The 17,838-nt window shown below is 32.4% G+C and overlaps 4 protein-coding genes and 1 non-coding gene across 7 annotated transcripts; 3 read left to right on the top strand and 2 right to left on the bottom strand.

The window, feature by feature from the left end:
- Nucleotides 1-331: 331 nt before the first annotated feature.
- LOC114187178 (sugar transporter ERD6-like 5) lies at nt 332-4,436 on the top strand. The gene is made up of 18 exons (XM_028075342.2): nt 332-625; nt 714-776; nt 1,102-1,191; nt 1,276-1,335; nt 1,517-1,582; nt 1,682-1,747; nt 1,857-1,932; nt 2,031-2,095; nt 2,224-2,316; nt 2,409-2,492; nt 2,581-2,665; nt 2,770-2,813; nt 2,937-2,999; nt 3,118-3,177; nt 3,262-3,315; nt 3,546-3,605; nt 3,705-3,819; nt 3,980-4,436. Exons 1-18 carry the CDS (start codon nt 455-457, stop codon nt 4,096-4,098), a joined length of 1,434 nt encoding a protein of 477 aa, XP_027931143.2. The 5' UTR covers nt 332-454; the 3' UTR covers nt 4,099-4,436.
- A 746-nt stretch (nt 4,437-5,182) lies between these two features.
- Nucleotides 5,183-10,548, top strand: LOC114187177 (Major facilitator superfamily protein). 3 transcript variants are annotated; one of them, XM_028075339.2, is made up of 18 exons: nt 5,184-5,721; nt 5,804-5,866; nt 5,959-6,048; nt 6,513-6,572; nt 6,719-6,784; nt 6,886-6,951; nt 7,046-7,121; nt 7,208-7,272; nt 7,428-7,520; nt 7,609-7,689; nt 7,784-7,868; nt 7,961-8,004; nt 8,113-8,175; nt 8,256-8,315; nt 8,419-8,472; nt 8,715-8,774; nt 8,863-8,977; nt 10,291-10,548. In XM_028075339.2, exons 1-18 carry the CDS (start codon nt 5,527-5,529, stop codon nt 10,404-10,406), a joined length of 1,452 nt encoding a protein of 483 aa, XP_027931140.2. In that variant the 5' UTR covers nt 5,184-5,526; the 3' UTR covers nt 10,407-10,548. The 3 variants fall into 3 exon arrangements, with proteins under 3 accessions (XP_085530669.1, XP_027931140.2, XP_085530670.1); XM_085674543.1 differs by lacking the exons at nt 7,046-7,121; nt 7,208-7,272 and adding an exon at nt 7,122-7,178 and having other exon boundaries at nt 5,183-5,721; XM_085674544.1 differs by lacking the exons at nt 7,046-7,121; nt 7,208-7,272 and having other exon boundaries at nt 5,185-5,721.
- A 144-nt stretch (nt 10,549-10,692) lies between these two features.
- On the top strand, nt 10,693-12,282 carry LOC114187179 (uncharacterized). Its single transcript, XM_028075343.2, has one exon. It carries the CDS (start codon nt 11,005-11,007, stop codon nt 11,938-11,940), a length of 936 nt encoding a protein of 311 aa, XP_027931144.2. The 5' UTR covers nt 10,693-11,004; the 3' UTR covers nt 11,941-12,282.
- Nucleotides 12,283-14,487: 2,205 nt separating this feature from the next.
- Nucleotides 14,488-14,569, bottom strand: TRNAS-UGA (transfer RNA serine (anticodon UGA)). The gene has a single exon. It is a non-coding gene; the product is annotated as a tRNA-Ser (tRNA).
- Nucleotides 14,570-16,140: 1,571 nt separating this feature from the next.
- On the bottom strand, nt 16,141-16,952 carry LOC146885873 (uncharacterized). Its single transcript, XM_085675121.1, has 3 exons — nt 16,881-16,952; nt 16,408-16,776; nt 16,141-16,326 (listed from the first exon to the last, which is right to left on the bottom strand). The coding sequence occupies exons 1-3, from the start codon at nt 16,950-16,952 to the stop codon at nt 16,141-16,143; spliced, it is 627 nt and encodes a 208-aa protein (XP_085531247.1).
- Nucleotides 16,953-17,838: the final 886 nt, after the last annotated feature.

The following is a 17,838-nucleotide window of genomic DNA, read 5'->3' as shown; positions in this document are numbered from 1 at the left end:
TTTTCAACTTTTTTCAAAGAAGTAGTTGAAAGGTTTACAAAATTTAAGTCTCTCATAAAAGAAGTGAATTAACATATGTCATATCTAAAAAAAGAATTATTCAAATTATCCAAAAATATCTCAATAAAATACTAATTTAAATAAAATATGAAAAGCGTTTAATAAAAAAGTCGTAGATTTTTGTTGTAGATAACGTGGAAGAAGAAGAGTCGTAGAATAATGAAATGGCTGAAAATACACATCGAAAAATATTTTTTTCAACTACTTTTTCTCCCAACAACTGGCTGACAGTTATTTTAATAATAAAATATTAAATATGCCATTTTGTTCTTGTGCTATGAATCGGATACAGAACCACATGTTTATCTGCTAAGCTTTCTTGTTCAGTTCAAAACAACTTGTGTGGAGTGTTTGGTCGTGTGGTGGAAACTTTGCAGTGAAGGAATCATCACTCATGGGTGTCAAAGGCAGTGAAGCAAGCGAGTCTTCAGCTCCTCTGCTATCCACGAACAAAGATGGAGTTGATTTCCATGAAATTGAGCAAAGTGAAGATTCTCAGATGACATTTATGCTTGTTTTCACCGCCGTTTCTGCTACAATTGGTTCTTACGTGTTTGGGTATGCTGTAAGTGATCGATCACACATTTTGGTTCATCACAGTTCAGAATCACCACTTATGTTCTTGCTGTCACATCACACACCTCTTTTTGCAGCTCGGATATTCCTCCCCTGCTCAGTATGGAATCGTGCACGACCTGCATCTCTCTGTCGCCGAGGTTACCACCTAACATCCTTTGTTTTTGTAATCTTTCTTAAAATGTGTCGCCGTGGTAAGAACAGTTGACTTTATTGGAAATTGAATGTTCCTTGTAAAACTCGGATGTTGTAAGTTGAGTATGTTTTTTATGGTATTCTCTAATTTTACTTGAGGACACCTCGATTGTTTGTGTAATAGATGTTTGATTAAAGGTCGTACATAGATTCTTAAGATGAAACTAACAATACCTAAGAAGTTTTCTTCTAAATTCACTCCTTATAGTTTATTGGTTCTTGTTTATTTGACCGTTTATGCCTTAAGTTAAACTCTATGCACTTTTGCAGTACTCAACTTTTGGTTCAATATTGACGATTGGAGCGATCGTTGGTGCCACTTTAAGTGGTAGAATAGCAGATTATGTGGGTCGTCGATTGGTAAGTCTGATACAGATTACTCTTAGTTTTAGTTTCAATGGGTACTGTTGTTTACTTTTGGTTATTTTGCATTTTTCCATGAAGGCCATGGGTTTCTCGGAGGTTTTCTGCATCGTGGGATCAGTTATCATAGCATTCTCAAAGGTTTGCCAATAATTTCTTTTCTTCCCAGATTTCTCAAATTGAAGTGTACTCATATTCGAGATTCTTTTCTAACAAGGCTGAAGCAAAACTATTTCTGAGTTGATTGGTTACTTTACTCCCAAAGGCACAGGGTTAATTTCCTAAAATTCAGTCTAAGATATTGAACATTCCGTGTTTGAAGGTTTCTTGGTGGCTTTATATTGGAAGAATGTTGATAGGATGTGGGGTTGGCATCATATCTTATGTGGTAATTACTTTAACGTTTGATATGTCATGACTGCAATTCAAACTAATTTTATTCAGTCAATCAAGAAATACATATAACACAGCTCCCTCTGCAAATTAGGTTCCAGTCTATATAGCAGAAATAACACCCAAGAATCTCAGAGGAGCATTTACCGAAGGTCATCTGGTAAAGGAATACTATAAATGATATCACCTAAATCATTCTACTCTTATTTTGTGTATCATGTCTCCCTCAAAGGCTTACTTTAAATTTCTTTTTGGTATTGTTGTGACAGTTAATGACTTGTTGTGGGTTGTCATTAACTTATCTTATTGGCGCATTTTTGAATTGGCGGATTTTGGCAGTGATTGGTAAATATACTTGTACTATTACTTATGTTCCTCTTTTTCACAAAACTAAATTAAAAAGGGTTCCAAGTAACTCATATAATTTTTTGTCTTTATTTCAGGAACCGTTCCTTCTATTGTGCACCTTCTAACTCTTCCTTTCATCCCTGATTCTCCCAGGTGGCTGGTGAGTTGTTCTTAGCTTCTGGAATTTTGCTCTTTGATCAGTGCATGTTGGACATATATCACACAAGCAACCAAGTTTTTTCTTCTATTTGTTAAATGATTAGATTCAACACATGTCATCTTCTGCAGGCTAAGGTTGGTCGGTGGAAAGAGAGTGAATCTGCTTTACAACGCCTAAGGGGAAAGCATGCTGATGTTTATCAAGAGGCCACTGAAATCAGAGTATACAACAAGTTCTTGTTTGCGTTATGATCTTACTACTAGGACACAAAGTTTAATATATAACATTTTTTGCACTGTACCTTCATTTGTAGGAATACACAGAAGCCCTTCAGCAACACACAGAAAAGGGCAATTTTATCGTCTTATTTAAGTTGCAGTACTTAAGGACACTTACTGTGAGCATTCTAATTTCTAAATTCATTCCATTCATTTAGGCTATCTTAATGTTTTACAGGCTCTCACGGTATTTAGTTACTTGTTTAGGTAGGTGTAGGCTTGATGATGCTGCAACAGTTTGGAGGGATTAGTGGCATTCTTTTCTATACAAATTCCATATTTATCTCTGCTGGTAGGTGCAGGTCCTTCTAACATATGCCAAATAAGAAAAAAAAAAAATCAGAGAATACCAGATTTGTGCATGATTCATTAAGCAAAAATTCTTCTTTTTCACAGGGTTTTCAGACACTATTGGAACAATAGCAGTGGGTGTTTTCAAGGTTTTTATTTCTGTTTACACAATTTCATTACTTCTGTGTGCTCAATTCTATACAAGATGAAATCAGTGCCATTTTGGATTCAAGGGTCTTCTCTTCACATAGTCTTATTATTTGTGTTTATAGGTCTCATTTTCATCTTTAGGAGTACTTTTGATGGATAAATGTGGAAGACGACCACTTTTACTGGTAAACTGGTCAAACTGTTTTTTTTTTTTCCTTTTTTCCTTTTTTCCTTTTTTAATTTTTAATTTTATTTGTTTCCATGTTCTGTTAATTCTCATCCAAAATTTTGACTCTTACACAGGCTTCTTCCACAGGAGCATGCGTAGGAAGCTTCCTGACAGCCCTATCATTCTTCTTGAAGGTTCTTTTCTTTTGATAGAAGATCTTTGCTTTAATCATTTGTTTTTTGAACATTTCTAAGAACAATTTGGCTTGCTTGATACAGGATTTACAGGAATGGAAGTCAATAAGTCCCTTTATAGCGCTTGTTGGTGTACTGGTAATGCTCTTCTAACTATACCAACACATGCATCTTCTCCATATCCTTGTCTTATGTTTTTCACTGGCCTTGTATCTGTCTTAGTAAGACCAAATTTAGGACTTTAATGTTGTCTCAGTTTAATTCTCCGACAAAATTTCAATTCATGTTGCATATTCAGACTGGTTTACTCATGGATTGAATGACTGATAGATAAATGCAATTCTGGTTTTACTTTTCCTGATGAGCAGTTATACATGGGATTGTTCTCGCTAGGCATGTCTGGAATTCCGTCTGTTATAATGTCCGAGGTAGCTTTGTTCAACTATGCTTCGACTCATCAAATTAAGATTGAAATATAATAAATCCTCAGCACATGAATGTTGTTCATATATACATTTTTTTTTCAGATATTTCCCATTAATGTGAAGGGCACTGCTGGAAGCTTAGTAATCTTGGTTAACTGGACATGTTCATTGATTGTTGCATATACTTTCAACTTTCTCATGAGTTGGAGTTCATCAGGTAAGCTTCAATTTACTTTTATTTCCTTTAATTTCCTCAAGAGACAAGGCACAAAAATCAGTAAAACATCCTAATTTAAAGAAGTATTTTAAGAAAAACAGGGAACTTCCTTATTCTTATATATATGTGTAAAATTTATGTTTTGGTTGTGTTGGATCAGGAACTTTCTTCTTGTTCTCTGGCATATGTGCCATCACTGTTCTTTTCGTAGCAAAACTAGTACCAGAGACCAAGGGGCGTACACTGGAGGAAATTCAAGCTTCTTTGAATAGCTTATGAGATATGAATTTTGGTATTTCTCTGCAACAGAATTTCTGCAAGTTGCACACTGATGGGGTTTCGTGTAAAAAGTTTATTCAAAAGTTACATAAGTTTGAATCATGGAGACAACAATCACCAAGTCACAATAATTTTTTGTGATTGTATTATTTGTCCAATATCCAATTTAATCAGTGCAATGTACGGTAACATATCAAAATTGTCAGTATTAGCAAAAACATGGACTCTGTGTATGTGTATGTAAATTTTATTTGCTGTCTTAGAATTTATATATATAAAAATGTATAATATATTTAATTTATTTTGTTTATAATATGAAAACAAGAAATTAATGTGCACACTTACTTTTACAATCCATGCTAGTCACTTTCCAATATCTCATTATTTCTTTTTCTTTTAAATTTGTGACTTAAAAATATTATTATGAGTAAAATATGAAAACAAATTAGGGTAAATTCCTTTGTATATTATTATAAATATAACTAAATCCAAATAAAGTTGATTATGTAAAGATATAACTTAAATGTTTTTTATTTACCAAATTTTTTTTAAGTATATATATATATATATATATATATTTTTTTTTTAAATTGGATACTTAAAGTTTATACTTTTGTCTAAATATTTTATATCGTATGTTATACGCTTCACACAACAATATAAGTGGTTCGAGATTAATATAATATAAATAAAGTTACTTAAGTGGATTACATTGTTGTCGACAAAAATGATTACGTTTTTTTTTCAGGAACTTAAATTTGAGTTGTAATTAAAAAAAATGCTTTCCATTAAAAGTAGAAATATAGTCAAAAGTAACATTTTAATCTTGTATTAAAAAATTAATGATGTTGGGTTGAAAATAAAATATAAATAGCTTCACACAAAAATATCTAAGTTACTGCTTCATCTCTCATCACCACTTTGGATTATGTATTGAATCTTTAATTTTATTTTTTGTTTTGTGTTTTTAAAATATATTGAAGGATACTAATTTTACTAATTTAAAGTATATTATAAATTTTTTAATATATCAATATCATACTTTAAAGACTCAGGGACGACACAAAAGAATCTTCAGGACTTAGTCATCACATGCAAGAAAAGGTAAGATTTTCAGAATGCCACAGCTTGGAGCTCTTGGCATTTTGTGCAAGCTTGTGATGACACATCCTAAAAAAATCTATGCCTATCAATTCAGATTCCACATGCCCAGTATCAAAAAACATGTCACAGTCCCTCCAATGAAGTTGAGTTCAAAACAACAAACGCTGTATCGCGAGTCAACAATACACAAACACTTATCTCCAACACTGTCGTCCTCACTTGTCATTTTTGGACCTCACAAAGCACTGTTCTTCATAGATTCATTTACTGTCACGAGCAACCTTAAAAATTCTCAGTGGCTCTTAAATCTGTTTCTTGGGAACCATGGACGGTACTAATAGTGCTGAACCGAGAGAATTTTCAATTCCTTTGCTTTCCCCAGAAACATTGCAAGCTTATCATGGTAACGATGGAGTTGAGTGTGAGGAAAAGAGGCAGAAAGAAACTTGGTCGGTACCAGCTATTCTTATACTTACCACCCTTGTTGCTGTCTCTGGTTCTTACGTTTTTGGGTCTGCTGTAAGTTCACATTCACACGTTTTTGCTTTTGGCAATTTTATGAGAATTTGGAAGTACCATTGTCGGTGTGTGAATTTTGCAGATTGGATATTCGTCTCCTGCTCAAAATGGAATCATGGATGATCTCAATCTCGGCGTGGCTGAGGTTTGAACTTTGAATCACGACCTTTGTTTTAGTTTGTCATGTATTCAACATTGAACATTTAATGCCTTTTTTATTGGCCTCGTTTTGTGCAGTATTCGATTTTTGGATCAATACTGACGATTGGAGCAATGATTGGGGCTATCATAAGTGGTAGAATAGCAGATTACGCAGGTCGAAGAGCTGTAAGTTTATTCAATTTGTGTTTTGAAATGAAAGTTTCATGTCGTTAGGTATTTCAAAGGGAGAAAACAAGAGATTTGACACAAGTAAATTGTGAAGAAGCTTATATAAGAATTCAAGACATAAGTTTTAGCAAAAACTTTAAGATAATAGGTTTTTGAGTCTATCTATTTATATGGGTCATCTTACTCATTTCACCAAATGTAAGACTTAGAAGTCTCATTCTTTTCCTTAAGTGGGAGTCTCCGATACCATTAATTCTGATATCACTGAACTATTTCAAGAAAAGAGGAAGATTTGGTATTAAAGAGTTCTGAAAGTTTATATAAGAAATTAGGACACCGTTTTTAACCAAAAACTTTAAGTTAATAAGTTTGTAGATCATTCTACTTATATATGGTCATCTTAAATTTCTAACAATTTCCCCCACCTTGAATTCCTAACGCATGTCTTACTTCAAAAACAGGCTATGGGTTTCTCCGAAGTGTTCTGCATCTTGGGATGGCTTGCCATAGCATTCTCAAAGGTTTACCATCCTTACACGCCACTTTCATATAAGCCTATACAAGCAAAATATCGTTTCGATGAGCAATTAACTTGATGATAAAGTAAACCTTGAGATTTGCACACAAGTTAAGTCGTTGTTATTTGACACTTGGTGCTTGTTTGAAGGTTGGTTGGTGGCTTTACATTGGAAGATTTTTGGTAGGATGTGGAATGGGCCTTCTATCTTATGTGGTAATTGTTGTGACTCTTAGTTTTTCACAAATGCAGTTCGAGAGGAATTCAGTCACTCAAAACAAAAACAAGTGGGTTTGTTTCTTCTGTTTCCATAATAGGTTCCAGTTTATGTAGCTGAAATAACACCCAAGAATCTCCGAGGGGGATTCACCACAGTTCATCAGGTAAAAAAGTTATGATTCTTTTCTGAGTATCACTTTACTCCCATTGCAAGTAATAGGCTTATTTTAAATCCCTATCTGGAGTTTCTTTTGACAGTTAATGATTTGTTGTGGGGTATCATTAACTTATCTTATTGGAGCGTTCTTAAATTGGAGGATTTTGGCTCTAATAGGTAATGCTCATATGCATGGTTTTCATCTATCAAAGTGAAATTAACAAAGGTTGCAATTTATGTGGCATTTTCTTTCTTTATCTCAGGAACTATTCCCTGTCTCGTACAACTTTTGGGTCTATTCTTCATTCCCGAATCTCCTAGGTGGCTGGTGAGTTGTTTGAGATATTTTTGTTGATGTGCTGTGGGACATAACATGATTCACACAAGCAACTGAGATTTTCAGTCACTCGTGTCAAATAATTGGAATCCCTACATGTTAGACAAACACATTGCAAATTTGTGATAGTTTGAAATCTTCTGCAGGCAAAATTTGGTCACTGGGAAAGGAGTGAATCCGTTCTACAGAGTCTTAGAGGAAATAATGCTGATGTTTCTGAAGAGGCCACTGAAATTAGAGTACATATAGTGTTTGTTCATTAGAGTATTGGGGTGGTAGAACAAGCCTAAGAGTGTAACACATTATTTTGTGTTGTATTTATTGTAGGATTTTACCGAAGCCCTTCAGAGCGAAACAGAAGCTACCATTTTTGGCTTATTTCAGTTGCAGTATTTGAAGTCACTTACTGTGAGCTAAGCTTTCTAAGATATATATCCTCCTTCTTGCAGACATTCCTGTTCTTTTTGCAGATTCTTATGGTATTTTTTATTTACTTTGTTAGGTAGGAGTTGGTCTTATGATACTGCAACAGTTTGGAGGGGTTAACGGCATTGCTTTTTATGCAAGTTCTATATTCATCTCTGCTGGTACATGCATGTTTTTTTTTTTTAATGCTTCTAACATATGACTGATAAGGAAGATGGTCATGAGAATATTAAACTTACAACACAATTGTCAGGATTTTCGGGAAGTATTGGAATGATAGCAATGGTTGCAGTTCAGGTTCTTCATTCTCTTCATACAGTTCATTCGCATGCCTTCTTAATATGTATAGAATGAGATAATATGCCACTGTTTTGGTGAGACTTCTCTTCACTTGTATCTTCATAGATCCCAATGACAGCTTTGGGAGTGCTTTTGATGGATAAATCTGGGAGACGACCACTTCTGCTGGTAGAAAAAGATGATGTTTTGTTTCTTCTGTTTTGTGCTGATATGTAAGATCTGAATCCAAAATGTTTAGCTTTATGCAGGTCTCTGCTTCAGGAACATGCTTAGGATGCTTTCTTGCAGCCCTATCATTCTTCTTGCAGGTTCTTTGAATAACAAACAAAACCTGCTCTACCAAGTTTTTTTTCTTCTTTTTTCAATTTAGTTATTTCAAAATGATCAATTAATTGAGCTTGCCTCATGCAGGACCTACATAAATGGAAGGAAGCCAGTCCCATTCTGGCACTTGTCGGTGTACTGGTGATGATTTTTCAATAACAATGTTTAAGCAATAATGCACCATTATTTGAATCTTTGACCACATTATGCAATCTTATGCATTTAATTGGATAATAATAACAATAACAAAACACAAATTCAAATTCATTACTTTGTTTTATGATATTGAGATGACATGACAGAATGTTACCTGTGTTGAAATAAATCCACATATCTGATACCACTGTCTGGTTTGAGAAACAGTTATTTTTTGAAATGATCAGGTATATACAGGATCATTCTCTCTTGGCATGGGGGGAATCCCCTGGGTTATAATGTCTGAGGTAGTTTCTGAACACATATATGAAACAAAAAATGGAGATCATGAGAAGTTAATGAGTGTAGTGAATTACCTTTTTTTATGATCCCCAGATATTTCCCATTAATGTGAAAGGCTCTGCAGGAAGTCTTGTGACTTTGGTTAGCTGGTTGTGTTCTTGGATTGTGTCATATGCTTTTAACTTTCTCATGAGTTGGAGTTCCGCAGGTAGGTTCATTCATGCTCACTCTTAATTCCTTGTGAGAATACTAACTCCACCCATAAAAGAGAAAACCAAAATGGAGGTTTTTTTTCTATTGTAGGCAAATGGGATGGGTTTATTACGTATATGGACAAATTTTTTAAAAATTACGGAAGTAGGCAAAACGTTTTGGGGGGACACGTTTTTGTAAGAAGAAATCGTGTACCCCCAAACGTTTTTGCGGGTCAGCGTGGTCAGCGGGGAAATCGTGTGGGGGGTGAACGTTTTTGGGGACGTAATCGATTACAGTTTGTTGTAATCGATTACTGCATGTTGTAATCGTGCAGGGGTATAACGTTTTTTAATCAGTAATCGATTACCGTTGTTTGTAATCGATTACTGAATGTGTTGCAGTTTTCTGGGTATTGTGTAATCGATTACGCACGTTGTGTAATCGATTACAAGCGAAATTTTTTGAAAAAAAAAAACATTTCACTCGATAGGAAAACAATGATGTATAATGTAATCGAATATGAGATAAAAAAATAGTGATAGTAGTGAAAAAAAAAATGACTATCAATTAAAGTACTAACATAATAATATCAATGTCAAAGTGCATTAAAGAAATACAAAGTTTTTGAATGAAAATAAACATTTGAAATGCATCTAAGATGGAGGAAATTGGCGCCGCACATAAGTCATGTCTTCCTCAAGTTGTCCAACCCGAGCATCTATACTGTCAAATCTTGAACCAACAAAAGCCCGGAGATCGCGGATGTTGTTGTATCGAGTGAAATGTTTTTTCCTATCGAGTGAAATGTTTTTTTTATCTCATATTCGATTACATTATACATCATTGTTTTCCTATCGAGTGAAATGTTTTTTTTTTTTCAAAAAATTTCGCTTGTAATCGATTACACAACGTGCGTAATCGATTACACAATACCCAGAAAACTGCAGAAAACTGCAACACATTCAGTAATCGATTACAAACCACGGTAATCGATTACTGATTAAAAAACGTTATACCCCTGCACGATTACAACATGCAGTAATCGATTACAACAAACTGTAATCGATTACGCCCCCAAAAACGTTCACCCTCCACACGATTTCCCCTCTGACCACGCTGACCCACAAAAACGTTTGGGGGTACACGATTTCTTCTTACGAAAACGTGCCCCCCCAAAACGTTTTGCCTACTTCCGTAATTTTTAAAAAATTTGTCCATATACTTAATAAACCCATCCCATTTGCCTACAATAGAAAAAAAACCCCAAAATGGACCACAAAAAGAAACAATACCAAGAAAGCAAAAACTCACATTATGTTTGTTCAGGAACTTTCTTCATCTTCTCTGCCATATGTGGCTTCACGGTTCTGTTCGTGACAATACTGGTGCCAGAGACCAAGGGGCGTACCCTAGAAGAAATTCAAGCATCCCTCAAGAGATGAATTTGTCACATTTATAAAGAACACAAAAGAGACACACTTGTATTTCTGAACAACTCTACAACTTTGATCCGAAAAGTACTTTTTCAAATAAGAACAGATGTAGAAATGATTTGAATAACCAGCAATTTAATTTTCGGACCCACATCATGTTTCTGGTAGGAACAAATAATACAACTTTGTTTTTCGAGAACATATGAATGATCAATGCCTGGGTCTTGGAGCAGGAACAACCTGCGCAAACTCCAAGGGTGAATGTCTGTGCCTTGCAAACGCGCTTATTCAAATTCAAAGACCTGGGAATTGCAGTTTGTTAATTTTGTTCGGGTGGTCAAACGGTGACAAGAGAATATCCAAAATAAAAATTGTTTTCTAATTTTTGACAGCAATTGAATCCTTGACTAAAACGTGTATGACCATAAAAATAGTAGAAAATAAATGAAAAAAATTTAACCCACAGAAAAAAGAAAGAGTCCAACGTGGGACCCGGCACCGTTTGCTCCATGAGGGATTCCAGCTCATACTCTGAAACAAACAGGCCCTTCCTTTTCTTGCGTTTTGTTTGGTTGGCACTCTCACTCTGCCACCCCATGCCCATGCTATGCTTTCTTTCTCATTTTTATTAATACCTTCTTTCTCTTCTTCTCTCTCAAAAATCCCTTCTCACCAATTCTTACAACTGCTTCTGCGTTTTGATTACGATTATGATTATTGTTACTATGCGATGACAACCTCAATCGGTATCTCCCTCTATCCTCCTTTTCTTTTCTCCATCGTCTTCCCTGCCATGATCAAATTGTTCAAGAGAAACACCTCCACTGACACGTGTCACCATCATCACCACTATCACCACCACCCACTTTTGGGCCTTGAGCTCGCCACCACAGACATCCACAGGCCTCCCAACGTTCTGGAGTCCGCCATGTTAAGGCCCAACAGCAATCCGCCTCAGCCCAAGAAGACACAGATTGGATTCCTCGATGACGATGTGGTTTGCACCGTAAGCGGTGGCTTGGCCTCCTGCACAGAGAATCTAGGTTTTGAAAGCTCCGATCAAATCAACAGTAATTGCATGGACGAGGATGCGATCGATGACGAGGAGGAGGAGGAGGTTTTCTGGAGGAGGAGGAGGAAGACGGTGAGGGCCGAGGGGAGAGGGAAGGTGAGAACATTTCCACCGCCGCTGTCGTCGCTGAACCGGAACGGTAAACCGAGTTTTTATCTCCGGCCGGTGAGGAAAGACGGGAGGTTGGAGTTGACGGAAGTGAGAATAGAGCGGGCGGAGATTCTGCATGCGTGGCGAGAGAACGGGCGGTTGACATTGCGTCTGGTGTCAGATCTTGAAGAGGAAGAGATGATGGAAGAAGAAGATGAAGAAGACGAGAAAAGAATAGAGGAAGAGAATGTGGGAGAGTGGAGGCTACGTGGTGTGGGAGGGAGTAGCGAAGGGTTAAGGAGGTGTCACGAAATGGTGAACCATCATCACCATCACCATGTTCATGGCAGCATGCGCATGTGTGGAATCAGCATTGTGTGAGGGTTGGAGGACACGTGGCATGGGAGTCTGAAATGGAAGATAGAATGTAGATGCAGTGAATGAATGATTTGAACGTTGGAATTTGCACTGCGAAAATTGGCAGAAGAAAGGTGTTGGATGTGTATAGAGAGAAAACATGCATGCATGCGGTGGTGTTTGGTTGCGGGAAAACGACACTGTTCAGAGGTCCACACACACTGTAATTACTTTAACTGCGTTTTGTATTCTTAGGCAGAGAGAAAAAGAGAGAGAGAGAGAGAGGATGTTCCACACGGAGAGCGATTGTACTGTATTTACCAAATTTTGAAGATTTATGTTAGATGCTCAAAAACAATTCTTGAACATGTTTTCTTCAGTTTTTAAGGTTGTTCAAACCAGTTAAAGTTCTCGAAAAAAATTTGCCATTTAATTAACCCAGTGGCTTCTAATTTGAACTCTCAGTAATTTCATCTCTCACTCTCTTCAATTTTAATTGGATTGTTCTATACAAGTTAGTTCATGGTGTGTGTTGGGTTGATTTATGTTCTGTCAATTTGAAGAAAAAATGTTCTGGAAATTGAAGAAAGATGGGTTCTGTTAATTTGAAGAAAGTGAGACTCAGATAGTGGGTAAGTGGTTCGAAAACTAGTTCCAGTAGTTTTTTTTTTTTTTTTATTTCTTAATGAGATTTAATATAATTATTGTTATATTCAAATAAACAATTTAGTTATATAATTATATTCATGTAATTATATATAGTTTATAGAGATGATATTTAAATAAAAAAACATGTGTACAATTCAGAAATGATTAGTAGAATAGGCCAATATACATAGTGAAAAATTAATTATAGACTAAATTGAACAAAAATAATAATAATAAAACTACAAACTGACATGTGGCATTGACATTGACATGTGACACAATTGTGAGTTGACATGTGGATAATTTGTTTAAAATTAAAAAATTTTAAAAATTTAAAAACAAAAAGAGTTGACACGTGACATGCATTGTTAAAAAATATTAACTATTTTAACACCATTATTAAAAAGGAGCAAATTAACTAAAAATTAACAAAAGTGAGAATCTAATTGAATGTAAAACGAAAATAAAAAACAAATTGAACAAACACAATAAAGTTAGCAACCAAATATTTATTTTAAAACTTGCAAATATATTTCAGATATAGCTCTGTCAAAGAATAAGGAATGAATTAATTCATTTAGGAGACTTGTCTTATTTATGCCACATCGTTTCATTTTTAAATTAGAAAACATCCTAAAATGGAATGGAAGTGCAAATGTAAAACAAGACTAATAAAGACTATTCATGCTATATTTGAAATATAATGTTTGAAGTAGCTTTTGTAAAATTAGAAAAATTACTAGAATTTTTCATATTACAATTAGATTCTTTTTGAAAATTTGTTAAAATTTTTAATTGATAGGTAATTTTTTCGTAAATAATTATTTTTTATAAAATTATAAAATTCGCAAGTATTTCCTATATTTTTTTTTTTAAAAAATATTTTATACAAAATATTTTGTAAAAGAATTAGTAATAATTTATTACCTTTTTTTCCGCAATAAAATTTGTAAGTATTTTTTATAAAAAAAAATTAAAATAAAATTAGCAAAAAATATAAACTTTTTTAATAGTGAAAATCTTCTGACCATGATCAATTTTATACAATATAACATAAACATAATCAAAAGTCAAAACTAATGCTCAATAGCCTATCTTACCATGTCACCAATAAAATTGTAATATAATGAAATCAATTAGTGTTAAGTTTTTTAATTAAATTTTAATAACACAACCTCTCAATAACCAAAAGCAGACCCACAATGAACACTTGCAATTGTCAAATTAACCTGCAAAATGCAAGTTAGACTGCAAAACCAAATTCCAGTTTCGAAATGTGATTCGTCATAACATTTCTTAAAAACCCAATATCTCTCTAAAGTCGTCTTCATGATACAGAGAATGGTTTATATGACTCAAATTACCTCCTTTTGAAGTTCAAGATATTGTCTAGTTTTCTCTACAAGTTGAGTCCTCATGTTCATGTTCCATATCTATGACCTAAAATTCAATCAACAATCAATATAATAATCTATCTTAAATAACTTCATAAAAATCTTAACAAAGTAGAAAAATGAAAAACCATGCAAAAAGTCTCTTAAAAAACAACATATTAAACCATAAATAAGTCAACTATAAGAAATGAAAAATCTAAAACTTTTGGGAACGGGAAGAACCGGGAAAATGCTCCTTATAAATTTATACTCACTTTACATAAATTTGCAAAAATGAATTGTCCTCTTCATAAATACTTGAAGCAAGAAAGTTTAAAAAAATTTGGAGGATTCACAATGACTATATTGAATAGTTTTTGGTAAATAATCTGCTTTTGAAATTGAGTATTTCATGCGTGCAAATGATGGAGGATGTATAGTTGTTGATGAGATTGATTAAAATATCTACATCATCATTAACAAGTTTATGTGTGGCTTCATTTATGAAGAAATAAATCAGGATTAGCGAGAAAATTTGAAAAAGAAAAATCGTCGACAGCAGGGTTCGAACCTGCGCGGGCGAAGCCCAATAGATTTCAAGTCTATCTCCTTAACCACTCGGACATATCGACGTTATTGATAAATTCAAGATCCATTTATATAAAATAACTTTAAATATTATGATTTATTGCAAAAAAATTGTCGACAGAGGGTTCGAACCTGCGCGGGCATAGTCCAATATATTTCAAGTCTGTCTCCTTAACCACTCGGACATATCGACAGTATTTGTTTGTACATATACATCATGTGAATAAAATTATTTAGATCATGTTAAACATTTTTTACTCTTCTTACCAAAAAAAATTAATACTTGATATTTTTAATTCAAAATAATTGAAATTTAAATATCAATATGCATATGAAAGTTTGAATTAGTTTTATTAATGATTCTAGTTTATTTTACTTTACCAGTACTGTATGCTTCCTTGTATAGGATTATCTTTTATATTGTAACAAATAAATATCTTTAATATATAAATTAAAACTAAATTTCATAAAAATAATATTATAATTAAAATATTTAATAAATTGGTATCGTGGGGAATAAATATATCAAGTGTTCTTTCTACTGTGATGACTTGTTAACGTAAAGAAAAATTATAACAAAAAAAATGTTATTGGAATATTTATATTTGCAAAAGATGTTAGAACTCTTTAAAAGTGTTTAGTCATTCAAAACCAGAAAGGAACAACGAATTGATGAAGTTTGACATATAGTTTAACTAAAAGGTGAGTTTAACTCAATTATATGAAGTGGGTTACTTAACATATGACAAAATATTAGATACAATATTTATTATCTATTTTTTTATCTTTGTTTATTCTAGTTTCCTTTTCAATAAAACTTTTTTTTATCATTGCAGTTGAAATGAAGACATAAATTAGGCAACAACATGTACTTACTAACACATTTATTTGATTATAAATTCAAAATGTTTGCGATCTTAATTAATTTAATTTTTTATTTGATTTTATTTGGCCATGAAATTTTTTCATTTGACTGGATCTCACTTCAACTGAAATTACTTACGATATATTAATTGAAGTTTATTATTTTTCAATAACTAATTGATTAGAAGATGCTGAAGTTATGTCTTTAAATATAATATTATAATATATATAATGAAACTTTGTTGAAAAAGTACAAGATTGTGATTTGTAAGATTGTTGAACATCCTTATATAATCATAACATAATATTTGTAATTAATTAAAATTTATTTTGATTAAGGATTAAATATTTTTTTAGACTATTATGAAAAAAATATGTTTCATCCTTAAATTAAATTATAAAATATTTAGTCTATATATTTTGTAGGAATTAATATAAAGCACAATTTTCAAAATTGTTTGATAAAACATATCAAAATGGACTGATGGGTTGAAATCTTCAACTCAATTCGTCCATTTTAATACGGGCTGACGGAGTGACGCATTTTGTCACTTATAGTTTTTGTAAAAAATCACTCTTTAAATAAAAACATATTTTTTTTTTATAAATATTGTATATTTAAATTTCCAATCAAAGTGTTTTAAAGGTAAGAACGTAATAATGATAATGTTTTGTCAATAAAAATCATAACAAATACTACTAACTTAAATTTAAATATGCATTATTCTTTCACTTAACTTTTCATCCCCTTCTACTTTCCAAAAGTGAACCTTTCTCCGCAAAAGTTGTACCAATCTCTTCCAAGAACAACTTGATTTACTCTTCTACCATTCTTCCATATTATCTCCCATTCTTCTTCCACATTGTTTGGTAACTTCACTCCAATACTTGATGCTTCATTTATAAATTCATCTTTCACCACATTTGTTGGAATAACCTACCCATTAAAACTTATAGTTAAAACAGAAAAAAAATACAATTAAATAACAAAACATATATTATAAATGTTATAACTAACCATTTTTTTCCATATTGGCAATTGTTCATCAAAAATATTACTTTCCCATAACATTCTTTTAGTGCCCTTTTGAATCCTTGAAGTGGTTTCTAATGGTGGCCTTGGGACTCCAATTGGGGTTATAGAAAACCTAATTTTGAAGGTACCTTGTCCAACATATTTAAAATGAACCAATGTTCCAACTTCAATGTGGTAGAAATCCTTCAAACTATTCATACCATTGTTAAAATAAGCACAAACTTTATTGTTTATTGTAATAACATCAATTTCCACAGCAAAAATATTGCCATAATCATCTTCAAGTATAACTGCTTTGCCCAGTTCATTACTCCATGTGTTATAGAAACCTTTTGGAATTCTTACTCTGCTCTGATTTATATATTTTACAAAAGTAAAATATGTTAGATATTATATATGATTGAGTGAAAATTAATTATATAAGAATAAGAAAATTTTTATGTAGTAATATTTACCTCACAAGCACGAATTATTCCTTCAAAGTATGCATCTGTGTAATCATTTATTTTTCCAAATTGTTGATCCATGCTCTGTGTGTAACATAAAAAATATATATTTCAATGTCAAATATAATCTATTTGTATATTTTTTGTCCTCATTGTAAGACATATCTAACAAGTAGTTTGTTCATAGAACATACCAGTATCTTCTTACAAAAATGCATTTTTTTAGATAGCACATAAAAGTGGAAGCATTATTTTAGAATGAGAAACTTAATAATTGAGAAAGAACATTAATTTCACGTAGAACACTATAAATGATTTCTAAACAAAATTATTTTTTCATCCCTTTATTAAAGAAAAATCCCAAAGACAAATGTTTAATGTTTTTAATAAAGATAAATAAGTAAAATATATTATGTTTTATATGAGAAATTATAAAGTACTTTGAAAAGGGACCACCAACATTCTCTAGAAGGTGCATTATAATAAAGATAAAAAAATATTATTTAACAAATAAAAAACAACAATAAATTTAATGTTTTTAATTTAAAGCAATGTATTGAGAATCGTGAAATTGGTATTTCAGTGTATGTTTAAATAAAGTTGTCAAGTTTATATATATATATATATATATATATATATATATATAAAATTTTTCCACGACATTAAAAAATATAATTCAACAAATATATTTAAACTGTACCATTATTTCCACATTAAATAGTTCAAGGAAATAATATGATACAAGAAAATAACTAATTAATCTTTTTATGTTTTTTCAAAGATGAATGTAGTTGATTCTACAATAACAATAAAATACATAAGATAAAAATAAACTTTCATTTGTTATTATTTATACATAAAATCTAATGTTTTTCTTCATTAACAAATATAATATTTGATTCGCAACTATTTTCTAATATAAATACTAAATCACTTATTCCTTTTGTTTTTTCACATCAAACCACTT

The sequence above is a fragment of the Vigna unguiculata genome, chromosome 6 (assembly GCF_037176805.1).
Source record: "Vigna unguiculata cultivar grain cowpea cultivar isolate G323 ecotype 2 chromosome 6, ASM3717680v1, whole genome shotgun sequence".
NCBI classification, from domain to species: Eukaryota; Viridiplantae; Streptophyta; class Magnoliopsida; order Fabales; family Fabaceae; genus Vigna; species Vigna unguiculata.
Note: the sequence above shows the minus strand (reverse complement) of the source record. Positions and strands in the feature narration are given on the sequence as shown.